The 21,942-nt window shown below is 46.7% G+C and overlaps 1 protein-coding gene across 2 annotated transcripts in view; it reads right to left on the bottom strand.

Annotated features, from left to right (window-relative positions):
- Positions 1-21,942, bottom strand: part of VWF (von Willebrand factor) — a 160,911-nt gene that overhangs the window by 13,355 nt on the left and 125,614 nt on the right. For both annotated transcript variants that reach the window (XM_037844993.1, XM_037844994.1), the window contains 8 exons: positions 13,622-13,724; positions 13,102-13,176; positions 11,207-11,311; positions 9,829-10,034; positions 5,594-5,743; positions 3,532-3,642; positions 1,183-1,363; positions 311-351 (listed from right to left, as the gene is read on the bottom strand). In XM_037844993.1, coding sequence (XP_037700921.1) covers positions 311-351; positions 1,183-1,363; positions 3,532-3,642; positions 5,594-5,743; positions 9,829-10,034; positions 11,207-11,311; positions 13,102-13,176; positions 13,622-13,724 — 972 coding nt within the window. The remainder of the gene's footprint in view (positions 1-310; positions 352-1,182; positions 1,364-3,531; positions 3,643-5,593; positions 5,744-9,828; positions 10,035-11,206; positions 11,312-13,101; positions 13,177-13,621; positions 13,725-21,942) is intronic.

Here is a 21,942-nt window from a genome sequence, read left to right as displayed (position 1 = left end):
CCCGCCCACCTCTAGGACCACGATGGGAGGTGCCAGGGCTTTCCCACCAGAGAGGCAGCCCAGGCAGAAGCAAAAGAGGGCCTCAGAAGGCTTCTCTGCACACAGAGGAAATGCCCACATGCCGGGGGTGGACACGGGGCATGAGTGCTAGAGAGTGGGGTCTGCAAGAGTGGATGGTGCAGCGGGGACCAGTTCTCCTGGGTTCCTTCCCTTTCCACTTTAGAATAACGGGCTGGACTGGGCCGCCCCGCCCCTCCCCCAGCACCCCCAGCCCTGCCCCCAGCCCGGGGGGATGAGGGCAGCAGCTCACCCCAATGACGGTGCCATTGAGCACACAGGCCTCCACGGGCTCTAGGGGAGAGAGAAGTGCAGTGTGAGTGTGCAGAGAGCCTGGGTGTGCACAGAGCACATTGGCAAAAGCAGGCCGTGGTGGGGAGCAGGGCCCCGCAGTGCTCCTTCACGGCCTTCTCCTGCAGCCACCTGTCGTTCTCCGCCTGCTCCCCCCACAGCTCTGGGGCTCCCTCTGCCAGAGCCCACAGTGGCCTCCCTTCCCCCAGACCTACGGAAGAAAGACAAAGCAGCTGGGACCACCCCGCCCAGCCCACAGGGAGGAGATCCCCATGCATTCCCCAGCACTTGTTTAAGCAAATTCCTGGGAAGAGATGAGTGGGAGGATGTTTGGGTTTAGGAGACAATGCAGTTCCACTCTTAGAACTTTAACTCCCAAGATAAAGCCACACCAAGAGTTCAGGGCAGGGGTGTGGAGCGAATTGTTGTTTGTTGTTGCTGCTCTTTGCTTGTTGGAACACCTTCTCCCATGACAGGCAATACAGCCTCGGGTTGAGAAGAAGGTCTGCAGGGTCAGAGAAGCCTGGGCCCAAGTCCCAGTTCTACCATTCGTGAAGGGCATCCAAACAAACAAGGCCACAATAGCACCCACGTCCCCGGTAGTTTGAGGATTACAGGAGATAATGGCATGAAAGCCTCAATGGGCACAGGACTGGGCATTTGGTGACCTTCAGGAAACTGTTCTATTTTTCTCATCTTTTTTGCTTTCTTACAAACGCAAGAAGAACAGATGGGAAGATGTTGATCCTGCCCATTTTCCTGAGTTGCTGAAAGGGCAAAGAACATGGGAGCCAGGAAGGGAAGAGGGGCTTGAAGGCAGCCGACGGGCCTTACCGCAGCGGCAGACGGCGCAACACTCCAGGGTCTTACATCTCAGCTGGAACCCCGTGGGGCAGCTGGGGACGGTCAGCTGGGGGCAGGAGACGTTCCTCTGCTGCACGAAGACCTCCTCCTTCACTCGGATGCACTCGTTGATGAGGCAGGGGTTGTCAGGGGAGGCCCAGTGAGAGCCCACCTGTGGGGCACCCGAGTTGGTCAGATGTGCTGGGGCAGGGCCAGGATCCAGGGGGGAACAGGAGGGCAGAATTCCCTCGGGGAGCTGGCTTGAGGCCTGGGGGTGGGCCCTGGCTTAACCCTAAGTCCCAACCCAGACTGCAGTTCCAAACAAGGGCCAGGAAAGGTCCAGCAAGCAAGAGAATGGAATAGGGTCAGAGCCACCTGTTCTACAGCCACTCCTTCTGCCACCTAGGCAAGCTCCTTAGGGAAGCCAGGCACGCTGCCTCCCATCCCTAGTGCTGATTCTGAGCCGAGTTCAGAGACTCAAGGGCACTGTGATCAAGAAGTAGCAGCATAGGCTGGCACAGGGGAGAGGCAGAGAGAAAGTGCCACCCTCTTCCCGGCCTCGCTCCACTCCCAGCTCCTATGAGGAGAAGGCAGGGGGCTGGGAGTGCTGACCTCTGACCCCGACAGCTCTGCAAGCCGTCCCTGTGGCTTCTAGCGCTGCGGGTGGGTGGCCTAGCCTCAAAGTGTGGCTCCAAAGAGCACTGGGAGCGGCCAAGGACATGGTTCAGAAAGATCCCAGGGAGGTTCTGGTTGGAAACTGGGTGGTAGAGAGAGCTGTCCGTGCAGGCCAGTGTCTAAATACATAATCAGGTGCCCCCTGCCGGCCCACTCCAGGCCCGTGCCTTCCCATGGTCACCAGATTCCAATCTCCAGGCCTCGCCCTCCCCTGACCACTTGCTGAGTCCCAGCCCCAGGGTCCATGGAAGGGTCCATTCCACCACCCCTCAAGTCCTTGGCATGTCCCGGCTGCGGCAGAGCCAATGCCAACTCCAAGTTTAAGAGGTAAGATGGAGACCCGAGCTGGGGGAAAGGAGCTCGGGTCTCCCCATGCTCTGTGAGCACTCGTACGGGGCTGTGAGGACTCCAAAGGGAGATGAGGGATCATGGGGGCAGGAGTACTGGGGCTCAAAGGGACCAGCTCTTGGCCCCCACTAGGATGGAGCAGCCTCTGGTCTGAGCCGGGCTCCTGCCTAAGAGAGGAGGGAGAAAATCTGCCTCTCTTTGGGATGGATGAAGAGAGACAAACTGCAAGTGGGAAAGAGGGGTGCATAGAAGGGAAATCCACAGGTAACTCGAATTAGAAGGGGAAGTGGAAACCCATTCAGATCCTTCTGTTATCAATAAGGAGGAAAGAGGCAACCGGCCTGGGTAGGGGATGAGGCAGGTTCAGGGGGCTAGACAGTTAATTCTTTGCCTTCCTCTGTAGAAGCAGTGTAACTCGGCCTTCCTAGAAGGAGACAGAACAGAAAGGCCACATGTGCACCTCAAAGCTGCCAAGGCTGAGCACTGTCTGCTTCATCCTTACAAACCAGAGCAAAAGAATTACTATTACCCTGGCATCTGGACCATAATTTCCAAGGAGGGAATCATCTTTGTTAGGAAAATGGCTCAGTTGGCATCTTGAGTGAGAGACTAGGGGGCCCAGGAGGGCAGGTGCTGAGCTCATAAGACAGCTAAGCCCCTCTGCCCTAGAAAAGGAGTGGGGGTCTGCTGGGGTGGGAAACTGGGCAGAAGACAGGAGGGGGAGATGACAGTTAGCAACATGGCAAGGTGCTAGGGCCGGAGTTGCAGAAGGAGCTGAGGGACATTTTTGGAGAAAAATAATGTTTGTTTCTCTAGTTGTAAGTTTCTCCACCTCCCTAAAATCACCAGGGAGTTTTCCATGGAAATGAATGAAAATGTCTGAGGGCCATGCCTGGGCCCACAAGGTTCAGAGCAGAACCCACAGCCTTGGGGCTATGGAACAGACTATGGTGGGGGGGGGGGGGGGGCAGACCCCAACCCATGCAGGAGGGTGAGGCCTTCCCTAAACCAACCACTCAGCAGAAGTGAGAACTCGGATCCCGGGTGACAGGAGGGCATCAATCCCCCAGGAGCTCACAGAACTCTTAGGGAGGGCCCTGGGATTCTCCCCAAATCTGCAAAAGAGGAATCGAAGGCAATCTTATCTAGTTTCCAAGGGGCAAGGTAACCCTAACGGACATCTGGATTACACCAGTAGATTAAACTCCCTGAGGGGAAAGCAAAGGCTCCTCTTACAGAGATGAACCAAGGTCCACACTGGACCGGGAACACGGGAAGGCCACCACTCTCCTTCCCACCCACCGGGGCCAGACCTACACTCCTCCAGGTGGGCTCGGAATCCCCCCGCGGCGAGCCGGTCACCACCTCGCAGGCGGAAGGCCGGCACTTGCCACAGCACTCGCCTTCCTGGAAGACATAGGTGAAGCCCTGCAGAGACAAAAGGGACAGAGAGTAAGGGCAGGCCAGCAGCAACAACACAGGTGCCCTCACCTGTTTCCCACGTGCACTGAGCCCTGGGATTTTGCAGAGAGAGGGACAGATTGGACATTTTCAACTGTGTTATCAATCAGTCTGAGGAACATGCCACGAGGCAGTTAGTAAGAATCAATCATTGCATCACCAAGCTGGGTCTTATACACAACCCTGCCCTCCGAAAGCTTCTGCTTCAAGACCGAGATCCAGTCCGTGGGAGCATTAAAGACAGCCCGAAGTTCACTTAGCAGCAGCTAACTGATCTGGCCTCTGTCCTGGTGAAATCTAGGGCACTTCATGGATTCGGGGAAAACATCCAGGTGTCCTGAGATCTAGTCTCTGTTCTAACAGGCCTAATTACCCAGACAAGGTGAGTAACTTAAGCCAAGTATCTCTTATCGAAGTGCAGAGTTGGGCTTTCCCAGGAGTTCCTTGACATTTGCCTGGTATTTTATGAGATGCAGTATTTTTTACAAAAGAAAAGTGAGATGAGATAAGAGTACAACCAAGACCAATCTTTCCCAGAAAGCATGCCAGGCAATCCTGCCTTCTGGAGGTCCTCTCATCTGGCCAGGGCATAGGAAACTGGGATTGCCTCCACCCCCCATCCACCCCCCACTGAAAAGTGTAAAGCAATGTGTGAAGAATAGACAAAGCAATGATGTGTGTGGTTGTCCCGGGAGCCGAGGGGGGAGAGCCCAGGACTCTGCTGCATCTTGGGGCTGTGTCCTCAGGAGGGAGGGAACCTGCAGCTGTTCAGCTGGGTGTGGATGCCGGGTCTGCTCTGCTCCCCAAGGACACTCACAGCCAGAGACACGTCAGAAAATGCACACAGTGCTCCAGAGGAGCCGGCTGGTGCCTCTCTCTAGGGCAGTACGAGAGCCCCAGAGACTCAACTCAACTTCACACCATCTCCAGGGACCCTACTGACATGCCTCCCACGTCACGACAGTGCGCAGTGAGTTGTCCCCAGCCTGTCCTCAGCTGAGATTCTAGGTCGTTTATTGTGCACCTATGATGTTCCTGGTACCATGGAGAAACCAACAAACCAGGATGATACAATCAACACATCCTAGACTACAAGGCAGAACGTTCCAAGTGCTGTAAAAGAAGCAAAGCCTCACAGGTCTCACAAACAGAATCAAGGAAGCAGAGAAGAAAGTAATTAATATGTTTAGGGATCTAGCCACTCTTGTATACTTCTCCAAAAGTGCAGCGTGATCTGGATTTGTGTATTCTTTGTGCTTTCTGCTGCCTCCCACCATGGGCACATAAATTATCAATATTATGGGTGACTCCAAGGCCAGATGCCGTGTTCCACAAAAACCCCACAAACTCCTCATGCTCAGGTACCCCAGGCCACCAAATTTTCCAGCTGCCATCTTTCTAAGATTCTCTTCCACACCTCCAGCATCCCAACTGTCTTGCTGTGCAACCAGGATTCATCCTGTATGTTCATCTCTCTCTTTCCAATTACTCCTCCAAATCATCTAGCCCACACCTGTTCAAAACATATATCTCAGACCCTTCTCCTTACCTCTCCCCAATCCTAAAGTCACTGGTTTCTCAGTGGAACTAAGAATGGAATTAAGCAGGTCTGACAGCCACACTCCCTGAAGATATACAACACTGGGAAATAAATCCCCGATATTTTCAGCAACACAATCCTTTAAGCATAGCTGCCAAAGCTGAAATGGAGGAGGGCTGGGGCTCTTGTTCCCTGCTGAGAAGCACATTGGAAGATCTCTTCCCTGGATCAGACTAGCCCTTGAAACTCATATTGCCCCTCACCTGGGCCTTGAGCCAGACGTGACCCAAGGGCTGTTCTTGCTGCTTCCTGAGAGCCCCTCCCCCGCTTCCCCTCCCTGGCTGCTCTCTGCAGTCCCCAGCCCACTGCCCCACTTACCGGCCTACAGCTGTCCTCACAGGGCTTCTGGGAGCACTGGGCCACACGCAGCCCCATCACAGAGTCCTCCATGTCGGTGCAGGTGCACATGTCGCAGCCCTCCTCCCAGAACTGGCCCACCGGGTAGACGGTGCCTCTGTGGACACAGACCTGTAGACACAGGGTTCCCAGGGTGACCTCACCCAATCCACTGAAGGGTGATCAGTGAGCATGCACCCATGCTGGCAGCCGGGCTAGTGCTGAGGTATGGTGTGGTCTCTGCCCACCCAGGTAGGGCCCCGGTCTACTGGGAGTGGTCCCTTGGGAGTCCTTCACAGCCCAAAGGCCAAGAAACAACACACGGCTGCCTCGGCCCGGCCTCATCACTGCCCTGACCGCCTCCCCATCCCATGCCACCCAGGAGGCTGCGCCCAATCCTCAGACCAGTCGTATCCTTGGACTTGGAACCCTCTGCCCCTGTGGGGGTGGACTGAGGCTGAAGGGCAATGGACAGGGACTGTGAACATGTCTCCTTTAGAGGCCCACAAAGGACAAGGAACATAATAGGCAAAGGCTCTGGGTACAGAGGCATGTGCTTGAGGGTCAAGGTATCCTATTGGCAGAACTGTAAACTATGGAAGGAATATGAGGAATGAGGTTACAAAGGTTGATTGGGATCAAAATATGTAGAGGTTCTTATTTGGAACAATGGAAATGTTTAGGATATGGATGGTGAACATTGTGAATGCAATTAACACTGAAATATATATCTGAACACAGCTAAAAGGGGAAAAGTTAGATTGTGTATATGGTAAGAGAATAAATTTTTTAAAAAAAAGTCCATGGAACTACGCTACACAAACAGTGAACCCTAAGTTAAACCATGGACTTCAATTAATAGTGCAATTATTAAAATGTGCTTTAATCAAATGTAACAAATGTTCCAACACCAATGCAAGTTGTTGCTGGTGGGGTGGTATATGGGAATCCTGTATTTTGTGTTTGCTTTTTCTGTAAACCCACAACTTCTCTAATAAAGAAAAAAATTTCAAACAAAATATGTAAAGCCTAGAATGTAGGCCATACATACAGAGTATTTAGACTTTAATTTATAGGAATGAAGCACTAAGGAAGCTGTTTGATCAGGAGACTTAAGGACAGTTTTTAAATTAGTACCAAGTCTGTCCTCCAAAAATAGCAGTACATGTATATTTTTAAACCATCATGACATATCTACTCAGTCTTCTGGCTTCTGTATAGTTGCGTTAAACCCCTTGTTCTTCTATGAAGAAGCCAGTGAAGAAATGTTACCACCCCTAGGTAGTGGACTTGGCAATATCTAGCAAAATTACCTGTGAATATACCATTTGACCCAGAATCTCAATTCTAAGATTGTGCCCTAAAGACATTCTAGCAAGCAGACAAAATGACATATACACAAGGCTATTTGTTACAGCGTTCTTAGTGATGTAAAAATACAGAAGCAACCCAAATATCCATCATAGGAACCTGGTTCAATAAACAAAGGTGCATTTTGCAATGGAGTACCATACAGCTGGCAAAAGCAACAGGAAAATCTCTATATGCTGATATAGAATAATAGCCAGAATGTATTGTTCAATAAAAAAGCACAGTTCAGAACAAAATTTATATGCTACCCTTTTTGTGACAAATTGAAAGAAATATAAATACATAAAATTTTCTTATATTTAAAAAAAATAAGATATGCCCAAAACTAATGAAAAGAATAAATTATAGATGGGGAAGTGGGGAACAAGGTAAGGAGCAGGGAGATAAGTGAGAATTCTAGGAATGTATCTTGCTTTACAATTTGGACTGTGGAATCAGTCAAGTATTTTACATTAAAAAATTAAATAAAAAATGATCAATCCTTAAAAAGTGAAAAAAAAAAAAGGAAATCTCTGATTAACTGGATATTAAATCAGTGGAATAACCACACAGAGTAAAAAAATTATTCGAGTGAGTTTTAAACCCAGTATTTTGAATGTGTATCCCTAATGAGTTACATTCTCAGGACAAAAAGAACTGCAAAGAAATATTAAACTCCTAAATTGTTAGGAGGAATATTGGCAGTATTATTTTTGAAACTACCATAGGCATATTATAAGACAAAGTAAATAAATAATGATGCTAATTATGTTAGGAACCAAGATTTTCAACTTGAAAGAGAAGTGACACAAGTATAAAAATCAAAGAAGTTAAGTAAAACTTACAATCTTACATTTGAATTGGAAATATCATGATGAACTTATGAGTTTGTCATCCTCTTTTAAAACTTTAATTTCCAGGCTCTGCTCACCAAACAGCCTAGACACAGGGACAGCCCAGAGCAGTGAGTGAGTGTCCCTGGTATCCAGATTGTGGCATCCAAATACCCCGTCATCTAGAGGTGCCACAGCTCCTCGATGAAATGGCTGAGGCTCGGTCTAGGACAGGGAATGCCCAAGATGAGACTGGCACACCTTGTATTTCAGAAAGCAAGAAAGCTGTCAGTGCTGAGGAGCCAGCCCAAGGGCCTCCAGACCCACCATGCAGGAGCTCCCATTTAGCCCAGATAAAACAACTTGAGCATCAAGAAGGAGAAAGCTCACAATGAATCAAAACACTGAAATACATAACAACTGTGAGTTCATAATAATACAAATAAGGAAGGAAGGAAGAAAGGAGGGAAGGAAGGAAGGGAGGAAGGGAGGGAGGGAAGGAGGGAAGGAGGGAGGCAGAGAGAGAAAGAAAGAAAAACAAAACTCTTTGGTCATCTTTCAAGGTTACTAGTGCACCAACTCTTTACTCTGAAAAAGGATAAATAGGGGAACAGAATCAAGCATTTATCCTGCCATTCATAAAGGAACTCTATTTCAGAGAAACCAGAGTGATTGGGGGAAAGTTCTTCCTTATGGAAGAAGCCCAGTTAATAAGCGTAGAAAAATGGCAAAATTAGAGAAAAGACACAATTTTGCAACTCTTGCATAATGAATCTTAGGCAATAATCACCATGGATATTAAAACGATTAGTTAAAATGTTGATGGGGGACTTCAAGATGGAGAAACAGGCTGATATCACTTGAATCCAGTAATCATTTTTATCTTTAAATGTGGGACAAGTGAACATTATGCACTTCATGGTATGATGCAATAGTAAGCACACAGAACCACCTGTGATGTGTTCATGCCCCACCCCACACACACACATGCATTTGAACTTGAATGTAATTAAGCTCTAGACTAACTTATATAGGGAACAGGGGAACACATTAAGCAATACCATGAGAATGCTACCAGCAAAATCCAGACAAATCAAAGGTATAAAAAATTGGGGCTGGGGGTGGGGTGGCTGCTATAGATTAAAGAGACATAAGAACATTAATAGGAGAAAAGCAAAAGGATTCCAGAGAGGAGGAGGAAGAAAAGAAACAAAAAGAAGAAGCAGCAACCACCATCTTCCAGACCAGCTCCCACTTCTCCGGAACCTTGGCACGTAGAAACCCTGGGCTAGACGAGCACCCAGAGACCACAGATGTCTAGGGCATTCCAGTAAAATGAGTGTCTGTTCTAGTCTAGGAGGCTCCAAGGAAAGATAACTGCAGCCTCCTGTTGCCACTCTTTCCAGGGCTGGCTCTCAGTAACCCAGCAAGCTGCTGCAATTCTGGCTCATTACCACCATTAAATCTTTCATTATAAATCACCTTGATGGAGCTCTTCCCTAGAAAACTGCTATTAGCATTTAATGTGTGTACCATCCATTGACACTTAATTGTATTGTCATATATATACTAACAAGATCATAAGTAGGGACTGCATCTTTCATTTCTCCCATAGCTCCTAACATTGTACCAGTTCTGGTAGAACATAGTAGTTGCTCAGTAAATACTGGATGGATAGATGGATGAATCAATAGCAATTAACAAATGACTAAACTATTAACTAGTCTCTAAACAGCCCATGCAATCACATTATTTCCTTAGCTAGCCTACAAATATGCTCTTTAGAGGTAGGGACCTGTCTTCTACATTATTTGTAAACTCAGCACCTAGCCATGCTGAGCACATAGTAGGCTCTCTAGAAACACCTCCCTAATTAACTAAATTTCCATGCAGGCTGCAGATAGAATCCTGATGGCCTGCCCACCAAGCCAGGTAGCCCTCAATTTGGGAAGGAAGGGAATACTGGGTAGACAGGAATCTTCCATGAGGAGCAGGTGTTGGCCACTGTTTCATCAATGGCTGAGCAGCCCCTACCTTCTCCGGGAGGCAAGTGGTGGTGGTGCAGCCACAGTCGTTGGTAACAGACGAGGACAGGTAGCCCAGTGGGCAGCTCACCGTGGCGTTGACACAGTTGCAAGCACACTCATACTCATCACAGCACTGGGTCTTCCGAAGGGATGGCGTCCGGTGCGGGGGGCAGGAGGGCGGGAGCTCCCTTTTGCACTCCTCCTTCCTGCAGGCTGGGGAGGCAGCACCAGGAGATGCCCTCAGTCCTGCCACACCAGGCATTGCACACAGCCAGCTGAGAGGTGCTCAGAGATAATGTAAGGTCCTGGGGAAATCTAGCCCCAGAATATTAAATCAGTAATGCCCATGAACCCAGCACAGGGCCTGCTGGATATTCAATTATACCTAAAAGCAGTTGGTCTGAAGGAAAATAAGAACATTAATTAAAGGAGAAATGTGAAGCTGGGAATTCTCATGGAGAACTGAAGGCACTTGGGCCCTGCTTTGTCACCTTCCTAGGTTCATCTGGAAGGAGGAGGGTCCTTCCAGAGACCGATTCTCAGAGACATCAGATGCAGAATCCCTACAACCCAGATAGAGCTGGGCACACTAAGAGCTGGCAAACATTTTTATATGCTGCCAGCTCATTCAATCCCATCAACAGGGCTTTCCCCACCTCAGAACCTAGAACAATTCCTGCAGCTGCAGGTCCTTCTATGATGTAGAATAAAAGAAAGCCAGCAATCCTATCAAGTACTCAACCTCATCTTACAAATGCCAAATCCCATCCCTGCATCCCTTGCCTATTCCCAACTTCCTTCAAACACAAGGACTGACATCAAAGACCTCAAGTGAGGCCAGATTTTAAACCAAGGGACCAGAACTACACTTGACTTAGAGTAGGTACTCTCGACAGCTGAATACAGAACTCAGTTTCTTAGCATGTCGTACTTTAACTCCACATTGAAATTATGGAATTTATTGAGTAAATATTTAAGACTACAGAGACATCTGCAAATGTCTTTGGGAATAAGATCCTATGATAAGGACAAGCCAAGAGAACTTTCCTCTTGCTTCCATGGGGGATGGGAGGATGGAGAGAGGAGAAGATGGGGGGCGGGGATAAAGATTGGATTCTGGAGCCAACTGCCTCCTAATATGGCCAAAGAAGGTGGTGCCTGGGCTGAGCTCACTCCAGTGGTGTGCAGCTGGAAGGACTTTTAAGGGATTCAATCCAGGTGTGACCTTAACCTCTCAGTCCAGACATTATCCAAACCCAGATTTGGCTAACGAGAATATTGGAAATGACAGCATCTTGGAAAAGTCCCCGAGAAAGAGAACACCCTCCTCAGGCTATGAAAGGGTGGACACACACACATGCACTCCTCCACCCCAGGGGCTTTACCACAGGTGAAGACGGGTCTGCACTCGCCGGGATTGGTCAGTGTCGGCTGGAGGCCACCTTCACAGGCAGGTACCGGGGGCACATCACAGCTCACCAGGTCACACACTGAAGGCCAGGACAGAGAGACGCCACTCAGAGCTCAGTGGGGCTCCTCTTTCATCACCTGCAAGTGGGACCCTACATTCCTACTCATGTAGACTTCTACTGTTTTAGATAGGTAGATAGATGATAGACAGATTAGATGGGTGGATACAGATGATAGGTACGTAGGTAGGTAGGTAGGTAGATAGATGAGAGATAGATGAGAGAGACAATAGCAAGATAGATGATAGATGACAGATGGATGAGAGATAGATGATAGCTAGCTAGCTAGAAAGATGACAGATGGATGATAGATAGATGATAGATAGCTAGATAGATGATAGATGGATGATAGATGGATGAGAGATAGATGATACATAGATGATAGCAAGATAGATAGATGATAGATAGATGATGGATGATAGATGATAGCTAGCTAGCTAGAAAGATGATAGATGATAGATAGCTAGATGATAGATGGATGAAAGATGATAGATGACAGTTGATAGATGATAGATAGAAGATGATAGATACATAGATGATAGGTAGACAAATGATAGCTAGATAGATGATAAATGGATTATGAAAGAAAGAAAGAAAGAAAGAAAGAAAGAAAGAAAGAAAGAGAAAGAAAAGAAAGGAAGGAAGGGAGAGAAATAGTGGTTGGTAGATTAGATATATAGATAGATGATTAAACAGATGGATAGGTAGATAGATTAGATAGATAGATCGATAGGTAGGTAGGTAGATAGATAGGCAGCTAGATATAAAAAGATAACTGATAGTGGATAGATTAGATATAGACAGACAATTAGAGAGAGAGAGCTGATAGACAAGTCCATGTCACATTGATAACTCTTGTCACCTGCTAGGCTCCCAGATCTCAGCCACATCACTTGACCCCTCTAGAACTCAGTCTCCTCTTCTGCAAAGTGGAACTCTACAGAGTTAGTCTAAGGATTTCATGAAATGATGATGGTAAAGTGCCTGGCACATTGTAGGAGCTTACTAATGTCTATGAAACAAGAGATTTGATTAAATGATCCCTCCAGTTCTTGTACCACTAACATTCTGAGACCTATTTTATACAAACTGTTCCCAAGTCAGATCTCCTTCCTCTACAGGAATTCTAACTGTTCCTGATAAATTTCACTAGCACAAATAAATTTCTCTGATTATTTCATTCTCTTTAGATCCTTGGACTGTCCATGATCTATCTGTTCTCCCTCAAAGATCTGCATCCCTATAAATTCTACGATACTGTGCTTTATGTCTTTATCCACACAATTACTGAAAACACTGGGCGGGACAGCGCTGAGGACACGAGACATTTCCTGTCATGCTAGGCTTATTCCATCATCTCTCAATTCATTTAACTATACAATTCTTCTGCCCTCTGTTCACCATGTAGTCTGCAAACCTATCATAAAACCTTTGACAAATATGACAAATGAACTCGAAGTTCCCTGGGTGTGGCCTTCTCTAGATGCAGGAGCCACGGCGTCTTATCGAGAAAGGAAATGGGTTACTCTAGCATGACTTTTCCTAAAGAAAATCTTTGGGGTGCCCAGAGATTTTCTAAATGCTCCCAAACCTTACATTTAGTGACCCTCTGTAGAACTTTTCTAGGGAGGAATTCCTATTTCCCAGAGACTCCTCTTTCCACTTTGGGGAAACCCTAGTCCATCCTGACCCACCTCCAACCTGCCAGTCCTCTTTCACCCACCCTGCACCCCGGACCCTACCAGCTTCTGGGCACCACGACACAGCTCCTGGGGGCCGGGGCCCTGGAGCAAGCCCTGAGGGGCACATACCACACTCGTACTCCGGGCAGCACTGGCTGGCGCCGTGGTGGAGGCGGGCCACTTCGCACGGGCCGCACGTGGGAGCTGGGGGACGGAAGGGCCACAGTCAGAGAGCAAACAATGCTGGCACCACGTCAGTAAACATGGTACAGGATCTTGTCCCCGAAAACCAGCTTGGGGCCTGTAGAGGAGGCCCATGGGGCACCAGGCCGTGGGAGTTCGGATGGAACGAGTCTCCCCGAGTGTCCTGTGGGAACCCTCCAATTTACGCGCCAGGGGGGTCTGAGTCAGAGGGTCACGGCAGGGAGGGGGGGCAGGGTTAAACTCCAAGAGGGTCTATCGAGGTGCGGGATGGGGATCCTCAAGCTCAGCCAGGTGAAGAAGGGCGGGCTGTCACGGGGAGATACAGGCCAAGGAAAGGACTCCAGGCACCCAGTATTTGGGTCTGGCCCACCGGGTCTGAGCAGGCTGAGCGGGAAGCCCCCCAGGGCCCTCCTTCTCCAAGAGCCCGGGAGGGCAGCTCACTCACCTCTGGCTGTGGGGCAGGGCTGCGAGGTGCAGTTGACCTTCCGCCCGCTGAGGCACGTGCAGATCTGACAGGGCTGGTGGTCCGGGACCCAGGTTTCCAGAAACTGATGGGGAAAAAAGGAGATTCAGAGAGGTCATGAGGTGCACAAAGCCCTGGAGTTCCACGGAATTCAGTGCCTCGATTTCCCCACGGCTGGGGCCATTCCTGAGCCATCTCTCTCTCGGAGCCGCGCAGGTCAATGAGAGCAAGTGAAAAGGAAGTTGCAAGGGACTGAGAAAAACGAAGCTGGAGGAGCCTCGGAGCTCTGCAGTGTCAACTCAGGACAAACTGCAAACTAAAGACTGTGGAAAGCTTAGGGGCATTCATTACAGTATTCTCTGATTTGGGCCCTATAATAAGCAAAGCAAAAAAATGAGGGTACTTGTATCACATCCGCCAGTCATTTCCCAAGCAAAAGGAGATGATGAGGTGCAACTTGGAAAAATTTGCATTTATTTCTGAAATTGACTTAAGACAGTGGAGCGGGTAGAGTTGAGAGGAGGAGGTGGTTAGTGCTTAGGTGGGTAGAGCTGACACGGGAGCCACCTTAGAGACCAGCGTGTAGGTCTCTGATTTTTTGTGAATGAGCATTCACCCAGAGAGTAAAGCCACTTTCTCCAAGTCGCAGGCAGCCCATCAGCCCACGAGCTGCACTGTCCTGGAGTCCTCAACTCCAGCATCTGTGTTACTCCTCTGTGCCTTGGTTTTCTCCCCTGTAAGATGACAGTGCTCCACCCTGCCTGGCAGGGCTGTTGTAAGGAGGGGGAGACGATGGTTAGCCCAGGGCCTGGCTCACAGCTGCGTGCTCCCCAGGTGGGACGTACAGAGCGACCACCATCTCTAGACTCCACCAGCTTTAAACTCGGAGGGTCACTTGCCCCAGATGAACACACTCCAAACCAGGAGTTCAAAAGCCTCTAAAAAGTTTCCAGCTCAAAAATGTCTTACTTATCCCCTCTGCTTCCACAGTCAGCTCCAAAGAAGGAAAATCAGAGCCCCCTAAGTAAAAAATCCTTCCCCTGAGGTGCCCTGTCCTGCTCCAGGACTAAGCTCTCCAACCCTGCCCTTGACACTTTTCATTCACTCAGTAAATAATAACAGCTAGTATTTGCATAGCACCGGCTATGTGCCATGGTCTTAAGGGCTTTGAAGAAATTACTTGTTTAATCATCACTGCAACCCAGTGGCAAGGATATTCTTTACTAACCCCGGTTCCCAATGAGGAAGCTGAGGCATTTGCCTAACATCTCGCAGTCACAGTGGCAGGGCAGTTTCTCTCCAGAATCCACGATTTTAACCCCTATGCTCTGCTGCCTCCCAATAATAATGAGTATTTAAAGTGTTTGAGGCATTTTTCCAAGAGCTTTACATTTACTTACTGTATTATCCCTAGAATAACCCTACCAGGTAAGAACTATTATCATCTACTTTTATAAATGAAGAAATCAAGGCACAGAGACGTTAAGTAACTTGACCAGGTTCAAGCATGACAGGGTTTGAACCTCGCGTTGTGGTCTGAATACCATGTGTTTTACCTCTGCACTATGACTGCTTCTCGTCAATGGTCACACTGCCCACCATGGGGGGGTGGGTCCCACGCTGGGGCCATGGGGACGATGGCTGAACACACTGCCCCAGCCCTTGAACTGACAGTCAGGTGGAGGAAAGAAGACACACTCATGAAAACTTGCATGAGATCAAATGTGATACACCCACAATGTGGAACACTACTCAGCAATAAAAAAACCAAATGATCAAAACACACAACAACATGGAGGAACCGAGTGAAAGAAGCCAGACCAAAAGGAGTGAGTGCATACCGCATGATTCCATTCATACAAAATTCCAGAAAATGTAAACTAATCTACAGTGAAGGAAAGCAGACCAGTAGTTGCCTGGGGATGGAAGATGGGGATTGGGGTATACAAAAAGGATACAAGGAAACTTTGGGGGTGGGGTGGAAATATTATCTTGATTGTGATGACAGTTTTATGGGTATATACATATGTCAGAACTCATCAAATTGTACACATTAAATGCATGCAGTTTATTGCATATAAATTATAACTAAATAAAGCGATGTTTTTTTTAAATAAAAGAGCTACAGAAGTGCAAAAGAAGAGTCTCCTAGGGCTGGGGTGCCCCAGATTGCTCACAGAAATGAGCCTTTGAAGGAAGGGAAGGGCTTGGGCAAAGAGGAAAGGAGAAGGAATTCCAAATGGGGAACAGAAGAAGGAGTGTTCCCAGGAGGAGGCAGAAGATAATTGTAGAGGGCTTCTATATCCATTTTAGGAATTTGCACTTCACTTGGTGGGTAAGGCGCAGCCCTGATGGTTTGTAAGGAAGGCATGCCTTGAAGAAAAGAGCATTAAATAAAGACAAACCTGGAGACAGTGAGCGAGATGGAGAAGGAAAGGACTGGGAAACCAAAAAGCAGGCTGCAGCAGCTGCTCATCCAGTGTTTCTCCAACAGCTGGGCAGGTCCAGGGGAGGATGGGCTGCAGAGAGCTGTACAGGGAGCTCACATCTCACATTGCCCCAGGCACCCCTCTGCTCTTTCCTTCTCTTTTTTTTTTTTTTTTTTTTTTAATCATCATTTTATTGAGATATATTCACATACCACGCAGTCATACAAAACAAATTGTACTTTCGATTGTTTACAGTACCATTACATAGTTGTACATTCATCACCTAAATCAATCCCTGACACCTTCATTAGCACACACACAAAAATAACAAGAATAATAATTAGAGTGAAAAAGAGCAATTGAAGTAAAAAAGAACACTAGGTACCTTTTTCTGTTTGTTTGCTTCCCCTACTTTTCTACACATCGATCCATAAACTAGACAAAGTGGAGTTTGGTCCTTATGGCATTCCCAATCCCACTGTCACCCCTCATAAGCTACATTTTTATACAACTGTCTTCGAGATTCATGGGTTCTGGGTTGTAGTTTAATAGTTTCAGGTATCCACCACCAGCTACCCCAATTCTTTAGAACCTAAAAAAGGTTGTCTAAAGTGTGCGTAAGAGTGCCCACCAGAGTGATCTCTCGGCTCGTTTTGGAATCTCTCTGCCACTGAAGCTTATTTCATTTCCTTCACATCCCCCTTTTGGTCAAGAAGATGTTCTCCATCCCACGATGCCGGGTCTACATTCCTCCCCGGGAGTCATATTCCACGTTGCCAGGGAGATTCACTTCCCTGGGTGTCTGATCCCACGTAGGGGGGAGGGCAGTGATTTCACCTTTCAAGTTGGCTTAGCCAGAGAGAGAGGGGCCACATCTGAGCAACAAAGAGGCATTCAGGAGGAGACTCTTAGGCACAAATACAGGGAGGCCTAGCCTCTCCTTTGCAGCAACCGTCTTCCCAAGGGTAAAACTTATGGTAGAGGGCTCAACCCATCAAACCACCAGTCCCCTATGTCTGTGGTCATGTTAGCAACCATGGAGGTGGGGTAGGCGAATACCCCTGCATTCTCCACAGGCTCCTCAAGGGGGCACTACATCGTTTTGTGTTTTTTTTTTTTTTTTTTTTTATCCTTGTTTGTCTTTTTTCTTTTTTTTTTTTTTAACTTTCCCTTCTTTTTTCAAATCAACTGTATGAAAAAAAAATTTAAAAAGAAAACAAACATACAATAAAAGAACATTTCAAAGAGACCATAGCAAGGGAGTAAGAAAAAGACAACTAACCTAAGATAACTGCTTAACTTCCAACATGTTCCTACTTTACCCCAAGAAAGTTACATACTATAGCAACATTTCAGTGAACTTGTTCCTACTACATCCATCAGAAATTAACAGACCATAGTCATTTCTGGGCATCCCCAGAACGTTAAATAGCTTATCTGTTCTTCTTGGATTATTGTTCCCCCTTCCTTAATTGCTCTCTACTGCTAGTTCCCCTACATTCTACATTATAAACCATTTGTTTTACATTTTTCAAAGTTCACATTAGTGGTAGCATATAATATTTCTCTTTTTGTGCCTGGCTTATTTCGCTCAGCATTATGTCTTCAAGGTTCATCCATGTTGTCATATGTTTCACCAGATCGTTCCTTCTTATTGCCGCGTAGTATTCCATCGTGTGTATATACCACATTTTATTTATCCACTCATCTGTTGATGGACATTTGGGGTTGTTTCCATCTCTTGGCAATTGTGAATAATGCTGCTATGAACATTGGCGTGCAGATATCTGTTCGTGTCACTGCTTTCCGATCTTCCGGGTATATCCCGAGAAGTGCAATCGCTGGATCGAATGGTAGCTCTATATCTAGTTTTCTAAGGAACTGCCAGACTGACTTCCAGAGTGGCTGAACCATTACGCAGTCCCACCAACAATGAATAAGAGTTCCAATTTCTCCACATCCCCTCCAGCATTTGTAGTTTCCTGTTTGTTTAATGGCAGCCATTCTAACCGGTGTTAGATGGTATCTCATTGTGGTCTTAATTTGCATCTCTCTAATAGCTAGTGAAGCTGAACATTTTTTCATGTGTTTCTTGGCCATTTGTATTTCCTCTTCAGAGAACTGTCTTTTCATATCTTTTGCCCATTTTATAATTGGGCTGTCTGTGCTATTGTCATTGAGTTGTAGGATTTCTTTGTATATGCAAGATATCAGTCTTTTGTCAGATACATGGTTTCCAAAAATTTTTTCCCATTGAGTTGGCTGCCTCTTTACCTTTTTGAGAAATTCCTTTGAGGTGCAGAAACTTCTAAGCTTGAGGAGTTCCCATTTATCTATTTTCTCTTTTGTTGCTTGTGCTTTGGGTGTAAAGTCTAGGAAGTGGCCTCCTAATACAAGGTCTTGAAGATGTTTTCCTACATTATCTTCTAGGAGTTTAATGGTACTTTCTTTTATATTGAGATCTTTGGTCCATTTTGAGTTAATTTTTGTGTAGGGGGTGAGGTAGGGGTCCTCTTTCATTCTTTTGGATATGGATATCCAACTCTCCCAGCCCCATTTGTTGAAAAGACCATTATGGCTCAGTTCAGTGACTTTGGGGGCCTTATCAAAGATCAGTCGGCCTCTTTCCTTCTCTTTTACACCGATGGCAATGCCAAGAAGATGGCAAATCCAGAGGTCTCTATTTAGGCCTTTAAATGGCAAAAGTGATGAGATGAGAAAGAAGAGGGCCACATATTTTATATGTTTAGGTTTGGGTTTTTTCTCTTTTTTAATCATATATATATGGATATATACATATCTCATGACATTTGCCATTTTAACTATTTTTAAGTGTATCATTCAGCGGCACTTATTATATTCACAGGGTTGTACGACCATCACCCCCATCCATTACCAAAACTTTTCCATCACCGCAAATAGAAACTCTGCAGCAGTTAAGTATTAACTCCCCCATCCGCACTCCCCCAGCCCCTGGGAGCCTCTAATCTACTTCCTGACTCTATGAATTTACTTATTCTAGACCTTGCATATCAGTGAGATCATGCAATATCTGTCCTTTTGTGTCTGGCTTATTTCACTCAACATGATGTCTTCAAGATTCATTCATGTTGTCACATGTATCAGGATTTCATCCCTTTTTATGGCTCAATAATATTCCATTGCAGGTATATACTACATTTTGTTTATCCATTCTTCTGTTGATGGACACTTGGGTTTTGACTATTGTGAATAATGCTTTTTTTCTCTTTTTAAATGTGGGCCTTAGATATCTAAAGTCAAGAATTATCTGACTGTCCAACCCTGAGAACGGGCTGCGACACCAATACAGGTGACTAAAAGAAGATGTTAAACCTTCTTCTCCAAGAATTTTCATCTTCTCAGGCAACTTTAACAAGGATCGCCCCAAGGCAGGGGATGGAACCAATGGTCCCTGGAAAAGCCCTTTTCAGCTAAGCTTCTGGAAGCTCCAGCGCCGGCTGTGCCGTTCCGCGGGATCATGCAGCAAACCAGCCAGCAGGTGGCGCCCCTGCACCAGGCACAGGCCAACTCCTTACCTTCCCGTCTCTACTGCCAGGTCCCAGGGCGGAAGTATGACTATCAGGGAGACAGGAGGACAGATAGGACAGACAGCTGGAGTTACAGACTGAATAAAGACGACAAAAGAATGGTACGGGGCAAACAGAAGTCTTCAAAGCTCAAACTCAGAGAAGGGACATGAGCTAGACATCATGCATCACCCAACATTTGTAGGATTTGATGGAAGATGCAAATGAAATGTAAGGAGCACCCAGTCCAGCTACCGAGCACTAAACCCGGTCATGGAGCACTGAGCCCGGCCAAGGGTGAGAAAACAAAGGCTCCAGGCGGGAAGCTTCTGGGTGCTGAACACAGCCCAGCTCAGTGTCCCCCACCCCCACACCCTCCCACCACCAATGCAGAGAGAGGGCAGTGTGTGCAAAGCTCCAGACACCTACTCTTTAGAACACATAGTGTAAAATAAACAGGAGCTATGGAAACTGGTAAATATTTTTCCCTCCCAAAGTCACCACAATAGATTTATACTCTGGTTGATTTCCCTAAAGAAAGGTTTTCAAGGCTTTGTTTCTGTGACAAGAAACAAATTGATTTAATGGAAATGTTTCTCATATTCGATTTTTAATCTTTCTATGCTTTGAAAGTAAAAGCTGAAAATACAGGTGGCTGGATGAGATGTTTGCTTTTATCCACTGAAGCTGTGTTTTCTGAAATGATTAAAAGTGGATGTGTTCCCTTCAAAGTTTATGACTGAGTGATTTTATGTTACTTGATTTTAAAAATATATTTATGATGTGTTTCCATGTCAAAAAGCATTGCACTATATATGTTATATTTCACCATAAGGAAATAACTGAAATTGTGGAACTGTAACCCATAACATTCTTTGAAATTTGTTCTATAACTACTTGTTAAATCATACTTTGAAAGTTATCACTTTTCTGTATATATATTATATTTTACAATAAAAAATGTTTAAAAAAAAAAAAAGCATTGCACTATCTGGAAGCATTTATTTAATTTTTCACACAACTCAAATACATGCTCTAAGGTGTTGGATTGAAGGTAAGGGGAGCAATGAAGAGGAGAAACAGGGTCAGAGAGGAGGAGTAGGGGTGGACACAAGCACTAAGGCACAATTTACAAAGCTTCCTACTTTCAGGACCCTGCAGACAGCTGGCCTCCATGGAGCCAGAAATGCTTTGCAAAGTTGAGTTTACTTCTCGTTACAAAATGCCAAGGAAGAAGGTAGAGATCATTTCCACCTCCCTCTGAGAGCCCCTTACCACTACCAGCAAAATCAGTCCGAAATCACCAAGGAGGCCAGCTCCTTAAATGAACAGTACCCATCCTTCAAGCCTGGCAGGAGCCCTGGGGCTGCAGAAATCAGAGAGAGGAATGTAAGATTCTGTCAACTCAACTGGGGAATATTGTGGTAGGACCATTACTTAACTTGGCAAGTTGAAATATGGCTGTGGAATATGACTGGGCTTCCCTCCTCACTCATCTATTTCACAGTGAGAACATCTGGGACCCACTAGGATAGAATCCAGCCACAAAACTAGGGCAGGTGAGCTCCACCCCAAGTGACAGCCCTGATGGACACCCATGCTTACATGGGCACCACTCGGCTCCGTGGGATGACAAGGAAGCCCAGCTTTGCCCCCTAATGCCAGCTGAGCCTCAGTTTCCTCATTCATTCAACAGGGCATACACTCATGACACCACAGGACCTTGAGAAGGACCAATGGAATGGACCATCTCCTAGCTCACAAGGTGCAGGCAGAATAGCGCGTTACTGGGAGTACTGTGTTCATCATTCCACAGGTTGGTTAGCACACTTTGCCATGAATTCCCCCCATTGTGATGAAGTATGGTGTTAAGTCACCCTAGCTGTCTACTTAATGATAAAGGCCCTCCCTGGTGACAGTGGGTATGTCATGTCTCGGTGCAGTCCATGATCCTAAAAGACATCCTCCTTAGCTGGGAACCAAGCATGGCCCTAAACCCACGCTCTGTAGCATCACGTTAGTGCCAAAGGACAGCACCGCACACAGTCACAGGTGGCCCCAGACCCTACAGATACACGTGGTGTCAACACTGAAGAGACAGCACTGCTATTTTAGGCCAAGATGGGGGAGTTTGGTAAACGTCCTTTCGAATGCATTCAATAAATCCTAAAGGGCTCACAGAATTGAAGACTCAGTGACTCCCAAGCAAAACAGCCCAAAAAAAGCTCTAGCAAAAGGGCATTTTGGTATCGTGGAAAGAACACATCATTGGAGTCAGAACTCAAATCCTGAGTCCAACTCCCAACTCCACCATTTACAGGCTGGG

This window comes from Choloepus didactylus, chromosome 8, assembly GCF_015220235.1.
Source record: "Choloepus didactylus isolate mChoDid1 chromosome 8, mChoDid1.pri, whole genome shotgun sequence".
NCBI lineage: Eukaryota > Metazoa > Chordata > Mammalia > Pilosa > Megalonychidae > Choloepus > Choloepus didactylus.
Note: the sequence above shows the minus strand (reverse complement) of the source record. Positions and strands in the feature narration are given on the sequence as shown.